Genomic DNA, 15,342 nt, shown 5'->3' with positions numbered 1-15,342 from the left:
GGAATGACTTGATTTCTCCCCAAAACTGAAGCACACATTAAAACAATTCTTTGGGAGAAACTCTTACAACACAACTGCATCTTGTAGTATTAAAAGCTATAAACAAAGTAAGCACAAAGGAGTGCAACTCATCTCCAGCACAGATCCTGCTCAGTCTCACAGCATCTCATGAAAACTAGACTGTACAGCAGCTTTTTATAACAGGGGTTTCACCTCACTCTATGGAAGAAGCACAAGTGCGTGTTTTACCTCCAATATTTTCCCTCTTTCATGTGTATTAATGCTGGAAACGTGATCTTCACATTTCTGAGCTTTGTAGCGTCAATGTTTTCCATGTTGCTGACCACTTCCCGCTGGGCTAAACCTTGCTTTTTAGAGCTTTAGTTCTCTGAGAAATAAATTTAATAGAAAGTAATTTATAGGAAAAAACCCTAGAGAGTAATCTGCAGTAAACGGTACCGTGGAGCTACGGGATGGCACATCGTAGGCTCTAACAGAGAGCAGGGTTTGTATGGGGGTGGCAAGGACGTCATGGCAAGCGGTGTAAACCTGGTATGATCATTACCCAGGTTTGCATCACTGACCTGTGTGTGCACTTGCACCGTAGGCAGGAATACTTTATAGCCTCAAAAGAGAAAAAAACCCCACCTTATTCTAGCAGACTTGGCCTTATAAGCAAAGATCTTTTTGCCCTGATACTGGCTATGACCATGCATCCACCGACGTCACCCAGTACACCCAGGGAAGGGACTTTAGATACCGCACGCACAGCCCCAGCACCCCTCAGAGAAACCAAATCCGTCATCGAATTAACTCTTGGTCCTTGGCACAAGCTGTTTAGTTCTCCTCGTCCGAGAGGATGGGTGGGATCTTGCTGGAAAGCAGGGTGTACACGTACGGCCAGATCTTGTTGGTCTCCGTCCCCGAGAAGGAGTGAAGGATGCCCCTGCTCCTGGAAGAGAGATGGGAGGAGAAGTCAGCACCAGCCCTGCCTGGGGACAGGGGTATTGCAGTCAGGTTGGCCGTCAGCAGGGGACAGCCCGGCCAGGCTGGAAGCTCCCCGATGGCTTTTTGGGCAAAAGGAGCGGGATAAAGGGGACGGGTGTTTGCGGGGAGAAGCCCAGCTGCACTCGCATGTGGATGAGCCAAACCCAGAGAACCAGGAACAACCACATCACCCAGGATGGCAGCTCGCCCCCGTCCCCCTAAAGACCTCTTGTTCCTTAAAGTGCTTTGTAGACGTAAACCAGCAGGATTTATTCACGCGCTTAAGTGAGCGGGCAGTTCAGGGCCCCAATTCTCCCCGTCCCCTGCAAGGGCGCTTTCGGCCCACCACGGACCACTTCTGCTTTAAAACCACCTTCCCGGGCGCTCGCTCCCTTTCAGCAGTGCATCGTCCCCCCCGGCAATCCGCCTCTTCCCGGCTCAGCCAGGGGGGACGACTGCCCGAATCTACCCGCAGAGCGGGAGGGACGAGCCCTGAAACCCGTCTGCGCTCACAGCAGACCCATCCGAGCCGGCCCCGGGGTCTCGCCCTTCTCCTGCCCTCTTGCCGATCGCCCCGCACTTTACCTAAACGCCTCGGGGCCCTGGGCTGATTTTTTGTGGGGTGACTGCACAGCAGGTACAGCCCTGGATCTGCCCGGCACAGGGGAAGTGGGTTTACTTGAAGCAGGGTAGAAAGCAGCTCGTGCTTTCTAAAAAACAAGACCGACCCTCGGCTGGCTCGGCCACGGCTCTGCGTGGGCAGGGCAGGGTCCGAGGCACCTCGGAGCTTCTCCGTCTCTCGTGCTGCAGCTCCGTAGCATTGATGGGCAGCACCTCTGCAAAGCCAACGGGCTTCCCACCCCGCGCGGCGGAGCTGGGGGGCAGGAGGGATTTGCAAACACCTTTCTGCCACAGCCGAAAAAAAATCCATCCCACAGCCAGCACCGGCAATGCCCTTTGTGGAGCCCAGCAAGACCGACAGGAGCTGTGAGGTTTTTTTACGTCAGCCTCCTCCCTCCAAGCAGAGCCGGGGCTTGGCTGCGATGAAGGGCCGGGCTTTGTGCTGCTGAGCACAGTGATCTGCCCCCAAAACCTGGCGGTGGGGCTGCTCGGGCTGCCGGGAGGGGGGCACGGTACCAGCTAGTGGAAACGGCACTCATGCCCGTTTTTACCGGCACGCCGTGATTTATTCGCGTGGTCCTACTCACTTGTACAGCTCTATCACTGGCTTTGCAGCATCTTTGTATTTTCTGAGCCTGGCAGCAACGGCCTCAGGTTTGTCGTCCTCGCGCTGGACCAGCGGCTCGCCCGTCAGGTCATCGACGCCCTGCGGGAAGGCAAACACCGTCAAGGGGACGCAGCCACCGGCCCCATCGCCCACGCCGCAGCTCCCTGCCGCTCAACCGCTGCCAAGCGCCTCCTCCTGCTCCGCATCGATTGAGCATCCCCGGATGGCATTTAACATAAATCCCATTTTCCTAATTAACATTTAGCACAACTCCTTCAGGCTGGCTCCCGAGGGCAGAGCCCTCCGGTGCTCAGTGCTTACTACCTGGGATTTCTTCCCCAGCGCTTTTTTACGCTCTCAGCTCACGCAGAGAAAGGTTTCTCTGATCTTTTCCTCCTGCGACTTGCTCCCAGCTGGCACCGCCGCGAAGCCACGGGCTCTTACGCGGACATGGGGCGGGTTGAAGTCCATGTTGTACACCCTCCCGCTGGCCGGGTGGACCCAGCGGGCGCTCAGGCGATCCTTCAGCGTCTCGAAGGGTATGTTCAAGCTGATCACCAGGTCCAGCTCGCAGATCCTGTCCAGCGCCTCGGCTTGCCCCCGTGTCCGAGGGAAACCTGCGCGAGCATCACAACACAGAGGGGCCGTGGTGAGAGGGGGAAAAGCAGCACTGCTGGAGCCAAACCCACCCACCCCGCAGCCCCGGAGCCGCAACACCGCCGCGGCTCCTCGCTGTAGCACAAGCGGTGTGAAATGCAGGCATCCACCATATGGCTACAGTAAAAAATAGCTCCTGCAGCACCGGCTCCCGAAATACAACGCACGGGTCGCCGTGGGCTGATGTTCTTCTGCAAAGCCGTCTCTGGCACAGGGGCTGGAGGCAAGTAAGGGGGCACAGGCAACAACAAAACGGGGATAAATGCTGGAATGACAAAGCAAAACCTGAAGGAAAGAAAACGCTGTGTGCAGACGAGTAATACACTGCTGGTTTGCATGGAGGACATCAAGGATACTGTGATAAAATGGTTCGTGCAGGCATCACCCAGCTCTCTGAAACCCTCATCCTCCAAAGGCACCGGGCGGGACCTTCCGTTCGGAAAAGCCAGCGAGCGGGTGGGAGCGTCCAGTCTTGCTGCCGGACTGCAACCAGGGGTGACTCCGAGCCGGTCCCCTCTCCAGTCTTCTCTGCTGAAAACACTCTTTTTTCATTTTGTAACTCTTTTTTCATTTCTTTGCATCTGTAAAACCCTCTGAGACCTCCCAGGCTTTTCCCAAGCTGAGTATTATTAGCCGAGAGCTTGTCAGGACATCGGCACAGGGAATGAATGAGCCGTTACGAGAAAGAATACATTTAGTCCGTCTTACCAAGTAAAATCAGACTATTTACGTTATCAAATGGACCACTCGAAATAAATACGCTGCTTGTCAGAGGACTGCTGGACTGGGGCTCTGATTGCAGCCGTCATCCGCACCCCCAGGCAGGTGAATTCCCCCAAAATTAGGAGGAGGAACGCGACAGAGCAGGGCTGCCAGCATCGCTGCTGCCTGCACTCAGATTTCAGCTTCGGGGGCAGCCGGTCCCTCGAACATCCTGGTATAAGCGGAGGTCGGCACACAAAGCAGGCGGCTCCCGAAATCCTCGTTACCAGCCCACGGCTGGAATTGCTTCGCCCTTGCGGCACCCTCAACCCAAAAGCCATGACGAAACGGGAGCTGGTCCCGGGACCAGGCTGCTGGGGGTCGTACCACGATAAATGGACATCCCGAGCTGCAAGAACCCGGATCTGAGAGCGTGGATGCAGACCCCCACCAGCGTGCTGAAACGCTAGTCTGACTGCAACGAAACATGTACTTGTTTACGCAGCGCTTGTTGCTGTAGTATTTGTTAATCACCACGTTCCTTGATGAATTAATTGGCATTGTCGTATGAACAATGGAATTTTCGTAGTGGGGATTCACAGACAACTTCAAGCCGGCCTCAACCTACAGGGCTTGAGGTCTCAGACGCTGCCGGACCCCCCGGTGCCCGCTGGGGTGAGAAGAGCTCAGCCGGGCCCCAAGCCCCAGCACAAGCCACCCCTCCTCTGGGGCCACCCAGGGCCACGTGGGGAAGAAGCCCGGCTCCACCAGCCCTCCAGCCCGTGGCACTAGACCGTGGAGTTATTTCAGCTGTGAGCTATTCTGTATTTTCCCTCTCAGGAGCCCGAGAGCTCTCCAAAAGCCCAAGTCTCCTACGAATCACCTGGCTCAGACTTACCTCCGTGATCACCGACTCTCTCAAAGAGCCTCAGCAGACGGGCAAGGGTTTCTCCCCCGACAGCCGCCACGGCCGCTCGTCCCCATCTATCGCACTCGCCCGCGTCCAACACCGCAGGTACGTGCGGCCCGCCGAGCCCTGTCCCACCCCCTAACCAAGCCCCAAAGCGATTTCTAGGGCTGCCACCGGCACTCGCCGGCTCCCAGGCCGCCGGCAGCGACGCACCACGGCCGCCGGCACGCAGCTTCACCGCCGAGGGCTGCCGGAGCTCCTGGCGAGGCTTCTGCCGCTCCTCTCGCCGCTCGCCTGCCCGGTTTGCCCTCAGCGCCTTCTCCACCCGCACCTCCGGCGGCTTTCGGGCTCGGGATGAGTGGCTCCTTCGCACGCACGCGGAGGCAGCAAGAGGTTTTTCTTGGCTTGCTGCCAGCCCCGCTCTGCTCGCCGGCTCCGCTTTCTGAAACAGCCGGCTCCTCTCCCGGACGCGTGCCAAGGGCTCCGCCGGACACGCACGCGCCGCTGCTCAGGGCCGCGGGAAGACGCGCCCGCAGGCAGACGCGTTCGCCAGCAGGTCAGTTCCCGACCCACACAGCCCCCCCACGGCCAGCAAAGGGCACTTTCGGGTTTTACTCTCTCCGGCTGCTGCCAAACCATGAGCAGCAAAACAGCGTTTCAAAAGGGGGCTGGGATTTTCCCATCCCGAGGGGACGCTGGCAGCGCACTCACCGTCGAGCAGCCAGTGCTGCTCTCGCCGCTTCTCCAGCTCCGTCATCATCACGCGCGTGATGACGTGGTCCGGCACCAAAAGGCCCCGCTCAAGGTACTGCTTTGCCAAGACGCCAACTTCTGTTCAAGAGAAGACAAAAAAAAGGAGGGGGGAAAAAAAAAAAAAGGCATGACATTTCTGCTTAAAAAATACCGCTCCCCCTCAAATTCTGCCTGTCCTCCCAAATCGCTCATCCAGGAGCTTTTCGGCAGCATCCTTCTGCGTGTAGCTGCTGCTCCCGATAGCCGGGGGCCATGCGGTCCTTTTGGTGCTGTAGAAATGGAAATGCCCGAAATATCCAAGAGCAGGAACACAGCGAGCGCCGGCCAAGCCCTTGCAGCCTTGCCAGCCGGCTGCCGGCACCAAGGGGCACCGGCACCATCCCTGCCCGGCCGGACGCACGCACCACGTGCTGCGCACGGAGCTCCTTGGTTTTGGAGAAGGCACCGGTGTGGTTACAGGTGATGCTGGCACGGATATGAAATATTCCAAAGACGCTGAACCAGCTGCGAGGGATGTCGCCGACCTCCGCACACCCCCGACGGCGGGATGGTCACCCCATCCCGGACCGCAGACCTGGCCAACGTCCTGCTGCCTCACTGCTTGCTTTAAAGCTAATAGGATGCTAATAATGTCTATACCCATACGCACCGAGCCACAGCTGCAAATTCTGGTGCCTCGGAGGAGAAGTTCCCGGCACAGCCATGAGGGCAAACGACACGGTTACGCAATGCTTGCAGATCTGGCACAGAGCTGCCATGTACAACCATCATCAGGAAACGCCGGCGTCGGCGTTCATCAGTGATCCGAAGAGGTGCAAATACACGATTTCACGTGTGAAACGGCGGCACTAAACGGGCACCACCAGCGAGCTCACGCGAAACCCAAACCTCAAAGCGTTTGTTAAATCGCTGCCGAAAGCAGAGGACGGCTTCCCACCCAAAGGGCTTTAAGACTTCAGATACGCTCAGATATGAAAACTATTTCCCAGATCAAATCCTTGAGAACGTAATTGCGGTGTAACTGCTAGGTAAATACACTTTACCAGGCTCCTGGCTCTCCCCGGCATCACTCAGCTGGAGCCGACAGCGCCGGAGGAGAAGCCAGCGGTGGTTTCTGCACCAGTAACACCACATCTGGACCCACCTTCACTGCAGCCTGGCATCCCCCGGGCAGCCAGTGTAATAAGGGTTTATTCTGCTTATATTTTTATTGCAGCTGGGGTACAGCAGACGTTACTTCAAGGAGAGATGCAAGAAATTCAGTTGCTTCTCACATTACAGTTTGCCTGCAATTTTCTTTTAGCCACTTGGAGACATGAAGAAACTGTTTCGAAAATGCAACGATTATTCGCCATCATGTGTGAGAAGCCCTGATCCTGCCACCAGAAGGGGTTCAGCCTTTTCCTCTTGGACCAGGACCCGACCGACACCTCTTCCGTTCCCTTCCCATAGCAGCTGAAACAGCATTTGTCACCAGAAGTGAACAATTTTGCCATCAATTTTTGCAAGAGCCCATTTTAGCCCTCTCAAAGTGTGAGTCCTCTCTAAAAAAAGCCACCGGATCCTGCATTTGGAGGCAGGCTCCGGTTTTCCAGACCGCAGCAAGATGTCAGACCGGGCAGGCACGTGCACCTGGCCGTGGGCTGAATTCCTGAGCTGCAGGGGTTTTTTTGCAAGATACACAGTTCCTGATCTAACGGGGGAACCAGGCACAGCCTGCACAGATCCCCCCGGGAGCGCAGGGCAGGGGCGTGCGCAGGAAACATCGCCGGCTCCCAAAACGATCTGCAGAGGATGCCTGGCAGGAAAGCGGGGCAGGTCGGGGCCGCCAGCCCAGCCACGCTTCCCGGTTGGAAACCAGCCTCCGAAGCAGGGCAGGCAGCGGGCGCCCAGTCGCCAGCCTGCGGGGCTGAGTCACTGCGGGGACCGGGACCGCGTCCCCCTCCCTCCGCTCCATAAGGGCGTTTCGGCTCAGCCCGCTGAGCACCCCTTTGCTCGGAGCCACGGAGGCTGCCAAGCACTGAGAGCAGAAAATACCCTTTTTCAATGGCCAGTTTTTTGCTGCTGCCCTTACGTCGCCAGCGCTGCCGGCAGCTCTCCTGCTTGGGAAAGCAAAGGACATGGGGATGGAAATAATACATGATGGCTTATGCAGCCAGCGCGGAGACCTGCTGGGGCATAAATATTATCACATCCGCCTATATTTTTAAATATTTATTCACATGGTCCACACCTTGCCACAGGCTTGCAGGGGACGCGCTCGCCCGCGGGGCAGAGCTGCTCCCGGGGCAGAGCCCGGCGGCCGCGGAGGCTGGAGCCGCGGCAGAGGAGGGCTGGCCATCCGAGGGACCGGCTGCCGCTCGGCGGGGCTGCTGGAGCCGGGCCTGGTGCTGCAAACCAAAAATACACCGAGCCGCAGTTGTGAGGTCTGGAAATAGAGCGGAGGGCCCCCGCTCTGCATCATGGAGGCTGCCGTTTTCCCACGCCCCCAGTACGGGTGGATGGCTCTCCACTGCTCCGCGATGGACGACTGCTGCTGCCGGGGACGCTGCTCCTCCGCGGCCCCCGTGCCTGCCGGGGAGACACCCCGGCGTGGGGGTGTAGCCATGGGGTGCACGTAGCAACATGGCGGGCAGACGCCAGCACAGGGGCCGTGCACTGGTGTGGGGGGAATGCACTACCACAGGGTCCATGGAAGCCCCTCTGGCCTCTCCCTCCCTGCTCAGCCTCCCCCAAAGCACGCACAGCATCGCCACCCCTCCCCTCGTCGAGGAGGAACGGCCGTGTATTTCGCACGAAGGACCCGCGGAGCTGCCCGGTCCCCTGGCCCCCCAACACCAGGGATGCTCTGGAGCGCATCATCCCTGCAGCACAGCCCCGCTCCCACGGGGCTTCTTCAAGGCATCTCCCTTTATCTCCCATTTTCACATTTGCCATCCCTTTCCCCGGATGCACCAGCCGTCAGCCCCAGCGCCCAACCCGCTCCGTGCAATCCCCCTCGGTGCAGCACGCCCCAGCCCCGAGCCGAAGGGGAGCGGGGTTTGGGCAGCCCTTCCAGAGCAGGGTGGAAGACCCCGGTCCCGCCACGTGAGGAGCTGGGGCTCGCCCCCGCCGCGCTGAGCAGCGCCTACGCGAGCCCCGAAATCCCCGCTGCTATGGCCGGGTGCAGAGAGGAGTTGCAAGCATTGCTCTGCAGTTACTCCGGGTAGCAAGGGGCTGCTCAGTCACTACTCGTGCTGCCTGAGCTGGGCCGGGTGCTGCCGGCGGTGCAAAACGGCCTCTTGACTCACGGCCTTAATCCCATTAACCTAATGACTGCGAGTTTAAGCCACCCTTTAACGCACAGGATTTCAGGCTTTCTGCAGCTCCCCAACACGACCCTGATCTGCGGCCGTCCCTCCTTATCAAACACCCCCGAGTTACAGCCCTGAGGGACGTCTCCTGCCCCCGAGGCTGCGGGCTGGGGGAGAGGCTGTTCCCAAACACGGCGCTTGGCAGCCGCCAGACCCTGCGCGACAACCCTGGACTTTCTGCCCCACGGCGCAACCTTTGATAAGGCTTTTTTATTTAGGCTACGGCAATGCGACCTGGCGTTCACGGAGAGGAGAAACCCGGGGGGGCTGACAGGGCACCGACCGCGGCCGCCTGTGCACCGGCGCAGTTCAGCTGCCACAACCCCGGCCGGCCGGGGCCAGATGTCATCCCGGTTTTGGGACCTCGGGACCTCCTTCCCGATGCGGACGCTGCATCCAGGGCCTTTGCTCCCCCCGCATCCCTGCCAGCAGGACATCACTTCGGGGAGCTGGAGCCTGGTGTGGCCCCAAATTCAGGCCGCTCGCTGGGCGGACAGCGGGGTCCGTCTGCGGGGCGGCAGCCAGCGCCGGGGGAAACGGCCGCAGCCAGAGCGTCGCCGCTGCTCCCGCACATAAAGATATCGCTCCGACCCTATGGAAAACTGAAGGGCTGGCAGGTTGCAACCCCTGGGCTCAGCTTCGACAGGCAGGCGGGCCAGTTGCGTGGCTCTGCCCGTGAAGACCATCGCCCATGGGAAAGGTGGGGAGAAGGACCACAGGGCTCGGCCATGCACAGCCCAAAGCCGACTCCCTTGGCCTTTTTTTTGTGCTCCCTTTGGTCAACGCTAACAAATGAAATCCGTCACGAGGAGGGGACAGGAGCCACTTCTACCTCCAACAGAGCACATTACAGGGAGTGGTGGGACAGACACAAGACCCACGTGTCCCTGGGGGAATGCGGTCCCTCAGCCCAAGCCACTAGGAAACGCAATTAAGTTGCATTGCAAATTAACTGCTGGCTCCTGCTAAGACCCCGGGATGCTGCCAACACCGCAGATAACCATCTAGCTACTGGGGCAAGCACCGGCCAAGGAAAGTGCTCACCACTCGCCGTCACCCCTGCCTAGCACCAAAAACACAGTTTCGGAGTCTTCCAAGATCTTAAAAAGGCCCTTTCCTACCGCAGAGCAGCCACTCACCAAGCCAGACACTAATTAACAGCCAAATGTGCGGTAGCAGATGTACTCGCAGGGTCGCTGTAGCAAAACTTCAAACGCTTCAGCAGCAGCCGTGCGTTCAGCTGCTTCGCTCAGCTGCAAAGTGAGGTCCTGGTTCCCCAGGACTGCCGACGCCGGCGGCGAGCCAGGCGCGCTCTCCGCGCCGGGCGGCTTGGGTTTCCTCCGGGCTGGAGTCCTCCGCGCTGCCCAAGCCTCAACCCCACAGCCACGGCTACTTCACGTCTTGCAGCGGCAAGCAGGAAAACCCCCTGTGCGTCGATGCCTGCCTGCTATCCTTGGACCAAGATTATCCTAAAAACACCGGACTGACGCGTCCCTTTGGGACCACGATTCTGTAACTCAGCGGTTTCTGCCGAAGGGCCCCAGCCCCCCTAAAATGCAAAGCCCGTGGCGCAGATGATAAACTCCGGCGGAGAGTCTACTTCCACCCAGTCTCCCCCGGAGCTGGCACACCGCAGCGCCGTCGTGTAACAGCTTGTCCAAAGCAAACAGCAAAAAAACCCAGCAAATAGCTGCAGCTTACTGAAGCTGTAACCAGAGGCTGAGTCAAAGGTGGGACCTGAACGTCACGCCAACGGTACCAAACTAAGCCTGATTTACTTCTGAGTAATTTTACTCGCACTTCTCAGTGTTGTTTTCTTTGGGAAACTGAATTTATCCGATGCGATTTAGGAAAAACCTTCAGCTAATTCCATTCACAGCCCCTTCTTCCTTCTCCAGTGTCCCCAGGCAAGCTCTACAGCAAAAGTATGAACTGAAATATAAAATCCAGAAAAGCCACTTGACCGTGCAAGTTCCTGGGTGGGCACACAGTCTCACCGCACTGCCCCACTCCGGCACGCTGCACACATGCTTTTCACCCAGGCGTTTTGTCCTTCAGCCAAAGCAGTCATCGGGATTTTCCTAATTTTGAGCCTCCCTCCAAAGGAAATATTATTGTCCTTTTTATTTATAAAAGGAAATCTGGGTATTTTTAAATGAGTGAGCAGCACAGGGCTGTGTGCAATGACCCTGCCAGAGCGCGCAGCTCTCCAAAACCTGACCCTCCCATGTTTTTTTCTTTTCTCCCCCTTTTTGTTACCCTTCTAAAAAGTGAAATCACTTCTGGGTTCTCTCAGCTTGTTTTGTATCGATGCCGTTTTACCATTCCTCTGCCTGGTGAGTCAGCTTCCTCTCTGGGTCGGTCTTTCACACATTAGCAGAGAAGGAGCTGTTGGAAAAAGAAATATACTGGGATTGCCTAATGGCAGCTGCAGAGGAACCCCGGTGCGAGCCGGGGCGCAGCACGCCTGCTCCCAAGTCTCGCCGGGGCCGGGGACCATCTCACCAGCCGCCCACACTGCCCGGGGTGCAAACACAGCCAAGACCATCAGTTCTCCCGAGGGCTTTGGAGCTGGATGTCAAACACGGGACGGGCAGGATTGGAGAGCCGCCGTGGCGAGGCCGTGCTCCTGCAGGCAGGTTCACGCTGCCCGCCGGCTGCCCGCTGCGCTCTCTGCCGCGAGCCCTGAAAAGCCGGGTGTCGTGGCCTGCACAGGGGGGGTGCTGCCGCCCACCTCCTCTACGCCTGCTTTCTGGAAGGGGGTTTCACGAGGAGCGGGGGACACGCACCAGCGCCCCGTAACACTCCACCGGCCTTGCCGCAGAGGCTGGCACAGCACCGCACTCGCCACAGCACCCTGTGACCCGCAGCTTTTTTCCCCCTGGGGTTTCCCTCGTGGACGAACGCGCGTTCCCAATCCATCCCTCCCAGCGTGGGTGTCGCACAGGCACCAGCACGCCAGCTCTATCGCCCACCGCGTCGCAGCGTTTACCCTGTTCCCGTACAACCACCTGAGGCAGGATGAAGTTATTAATAACACGCGAGCGGCGTCCCCGGATGCCACCGTTAACCGTCGGTGCATGAGCAGGCGGGTTATTTGTATCGGCTTCTCCGGAGCCGTACCCACCCAGCACGGGGATGAAACACGTGAACGGCCACGCAGCCATGGCGGCATCGGACCCCCCGTTTACCGGGCAGCTCCGTGACCTCCGTCCGGAGGCAGCGGGCGATGAATGAGCTGTGCCAACCCCACGGAAAGAATAAGACCTACGGCGTAACCCAGGGGTGGGTTTCCCCATCCCCTCCCCGTCCCCGCTCCCTTGAAGATGCCTCGGGGCTTGGAGACCCCCCCTGGTCCCCGCCGCTCCCCCGGCGGGGCGGCCCCGCGGGCACTCACCGCCGCCGCCGCGGAGGCTCTCCCGCAGGAATTGGCCGCTGGAGAGGTGCTGGAGCCCGAAGCTGCGGGCGATCCTCTCGCACACCGTCCCCTTGCCGGAGCCGGGGGGTCCCAGCACCACCGCCCGTAGCAGCTTGGAGGCCATGGCCGGCTACCGGAGCGGCGGGACAGCGCGTCAGACGGCTCCGGCTCCCCCCCTCCCCCCCCGCCGCTCTCCGCACCACTCCCCCCGCATCCAGCCGCCGCCGCGGCCCGTACACATCAGCAGGGCGGGGGGAGCACCGGCACCGCCCGCCCGCCCCCTCGGGCCGCGGCACCCTGGGACTTGTAGTCCCGGAGCCCGCCCGCGCTGGGCCGCCGCCCGACGGGACCCGCCTTGGGCGGCCGGTGCGCGTCCTGCCCGGCCACCGCGCCGGCGCGGAGAGGGGTGGCGACCGCAAGTGCTCGTGGCTGTGCTCGCCACACAGCCCGGGTGGCCATGCGGGGCTGCAAGCGCGCGGGCGGGGAACGCACAGCCTGCAGACGTACAGCCTGCACGCGCGCAGCCTGCCCTGCCCGCGGGCTGCTCGTGGTGACAACGAGGTGGGGACGCTCTGTGCGCGGCCCCGGGGGGGGGGTGTGTGTGTGTGTGTGTGTGTGCTGCTGTGGGTATGTCTGTGCGTGCGCCCACGTCTGCCTGCGTGCGTGACCCCGCCGCCGGGGGCAGCTCTCCCGCGCCCCCAGCGTGACACACCGCAGGGCGCCAGGCCCCCGCGGGATGCGACAGGGCCGTGGACCCCACGGGGGCGGGGGCGTGCGCCTGTGTCCGCCGGCGTGCAAGAGCACCTGCCCCTTTGTGCCCCTGTGCGCGCGGGCACAACTCCCGCTTGCGTGTGCCCGACAGCGTGCATCTACGAGCGCGGGGGCGCGTGTGCGTGCCCCACGCCGCGCACGGTGCCTCCTCCTCCCCGCCCCCACCCCGCCCGCGCGCCCCCGCCCCCGGAAGTGCCCGTCACATGGCCGCGCGGCGCTGCCATAAACACACCAAGATGGCGGCGCTCACGCCGCCAGCCCGTGCTGCGTCATGCCGCCCCCGGCCCCGCCGAGCGCCGCGCCCGCAGGTGGGTCCGGCCTGGCCTGGCCCGGCCCCACGCCGCCCGCCGGCGGGGGAGAGCGGGGGGCTGCGGGGCGGCGGGGCGGCTGGGGCGCGGCGCTCCGCCGTTGCGCACTATTATTTTCCGGGCGGCGGTGTTTACGCGGGCGGGGCCTGCCGCCGCGGGAGTGCGGCCGCCCGCCGAGGCCGCGGGAGGAGCGGGGCAGCCGCCGCCCTTTCCCCGGGTGGCTTCCAGTGCTCTGGACGGACGGAGGTCGGCGAGTGGGGCGAGGGGAGCGGGGCGGGCGAGGCGGGGGCCCGGGACGGCCTCCCCGCCGCGGCGGGGGCGGGCGGGCGCGCGCGGGGGCTGGGGAGGGCTCCGTGAGAGCAGTTCGCCGGCGGTGGCTTCCATCCCGCCCCGTCCGGTCCCGCGGCTGCGTTGCCAAGGACTGCCACCGGCCCCCGGGTCTCCGGTAACGTGCCTCGGGAAGCGCCGTCGAAGGAAAGTTGGGAGGGAGCAACTGTGGCGGTCCAGGGACCTGCCAGGGCTTCTTGCAGCCTTCCTCCTTCTCGTGCTCGGGCACGGCCTCTCTCCCTGTCATCGAAGCCATGTAGTTGCTCGTCAAGCCGTTGTATCCCTGTAACTTGCTGTTTATTTTCTTTCCTCTTCAGACTGCTACAGGTTTTTGTTAAAATCACACTAATCAAGATGGAAATCAGGTTTGCTACCTGCGCACCTCATACGCTTCTCTGGAGGCAGGGCGAGAAGATACTTGAGCTGTGCGGAGGGGTGGGGAGTCGCAAGCCTTGCGGGTTGTGGTCAGGGCGCATCAGTAATTCCGTCGGGGCGATGCGAAAGGAATTTTGGTTCATACGAAACAAGTAACAAAAACACATGGAATCGCCAGCCCCAAAGAGGCAGGAGGTAGAACAGGAGTTTAAAAACCAGCCAAACTTAGAAGGCTTTCAAAAGTGAGAACTGGCAGCAAATACTGGAAACTCAGAGGGTTTTTTTTTTTAAAGCATATGGAAATATGCAGTGCCTTAGCAGTAATAAGAACAGAAATGTCTACTAAACTCCGAAACTAATGTGGGTTTTGCTTAAAAAGGGGGGGGTCTTCAGAGAATAACGGGGAACCTACTTAGGTTTTTTTGTCAGGTCCGTGTAGATTTAGTCTGACTGAAGCAAAGCAAAACATCAGCATGTGTGTGTTAGATGCAAGCAAATAAACCGTATTTGTATTGCAGTAAGAGCTAGCTCCTCTCTGGAGAAAATGGCATCAGCCCGTAGAATATGTGTGTAACTCGAACAGTCTTTGTGCCAGAGGGTGTTGGGGAGGAATTGTTCACCTTTGCGGTCATGTATCTTCTCCCTTTAAATAGCATAATGGTAACTGCTGGAGCACGGAATAAAATCTTGAAGCAGCGGTCCAGGCATACTTGAACTATAAAACAGCGATCTTTCATCGCTTCAGCCTATTCCCAAGCCTACATTTATGCCATTCTACTGAAATCAGTAAACTTTCTCTACTGGAATAGTAATGGTGTTGTAAAAACACCTCAAAGTGAGAGCAAGTGGTTCACTAGTTATGCAGCTTCCTTCCTTTTCAAGAGTCACCATCGTATGTACAGAGTTTATTAATATTTTTTACCAAGTTTTTTGTTTTTTCTAGCAACAGCAGATTCTTTAATGATTCATCTACAAATGGTGGTAAATCTGCGAGTTTTAGGATATATGTTTAAGTCATCTGTGTAATCTGACGTCAGTATTGCATAATCCGTTGACTGTCCCCTTCTTATGTAATGTATGTTTGTAGGTTGTTTTAAAATGTACAAATATTTTTTCCACTGCGTGCTTCTCCTCAGATATTTCACATTTGTCTCTCCGTTGCCCTCTTGAGTTAAAAACTTGTAAGACACCATTTTGATAGTTGGACCCAGCTGAGTGTTACGTATTTCTCTTTTAAAAACGATCTCCATAACATCTCAGGACATGCTCTTTTCCAGGTAAGTTACTTAGTGTTATACCACTTCTGGAGTTTCTGCTTCCTCCTGGTAGTAACATGAGAGCAACTTGTCTGGTGAAGACTATCAACATCATACATGAACTTTTTATAAAAACTCAGTAACACATTAACTTTTACTATGTAAAACTGTTGTGTGTGTTAAACTCATTTCAGAACTCAATGTATTTGATTCCCTTAACCAAAGTGTGTGTGTGTAGAAACAGTTGATCTTTTCAGCAATGCCTGTTTTAGGGAAGGAAAAAAAGGGGGGGGGGGC

The 15,342-nt window shown here is 58.8% G+C and overlaps 1 protein-coding gene across 1 annotated transcript; it reads right to left on the bottom strand.

Moving 5' to 3' along the window:
- Positions 1–837: 837 nt before the first annotated feature.
- AK4 (adenylate kinase 4) lies at positions 838–12,132 on the bottom strand (the record flags this gene model as incomplete). The annotated part of the gene is made up of 5 exons (XM_082002964.1): positions 838–952; positions 2,196–2,314; positions 2,660–2,832; positions 5,196–5,315; positions 11,988–12,132. 5 exons carry the CDS (start codon positions 12,130–12,132, stop codon positions 838–840), a joined length of 672 nt encoding a protein of 223 aa, XP_081859090.1.
- Between the last annotated feature and the right edge of the window lie 3,210 nt (positions 12,133–15,342).

This window comes from Phaethon aethereus, assembly GCF_964289735.1.
Source record: "Phaethon aethereus genome assembly, chromosome: 8".
In the NCBI taxonomy this organism is placed as follows: Eukaryota; Metazoa; Chordata; class Aves; order Phaethontiformes; family Phaethontidae; genus Phaethon; species Phaethon aethereus.
Note: the sequence above shows the minus strand (reverse complement) of the source record. Positions and strands in the feature narration are given on the sequence as shown.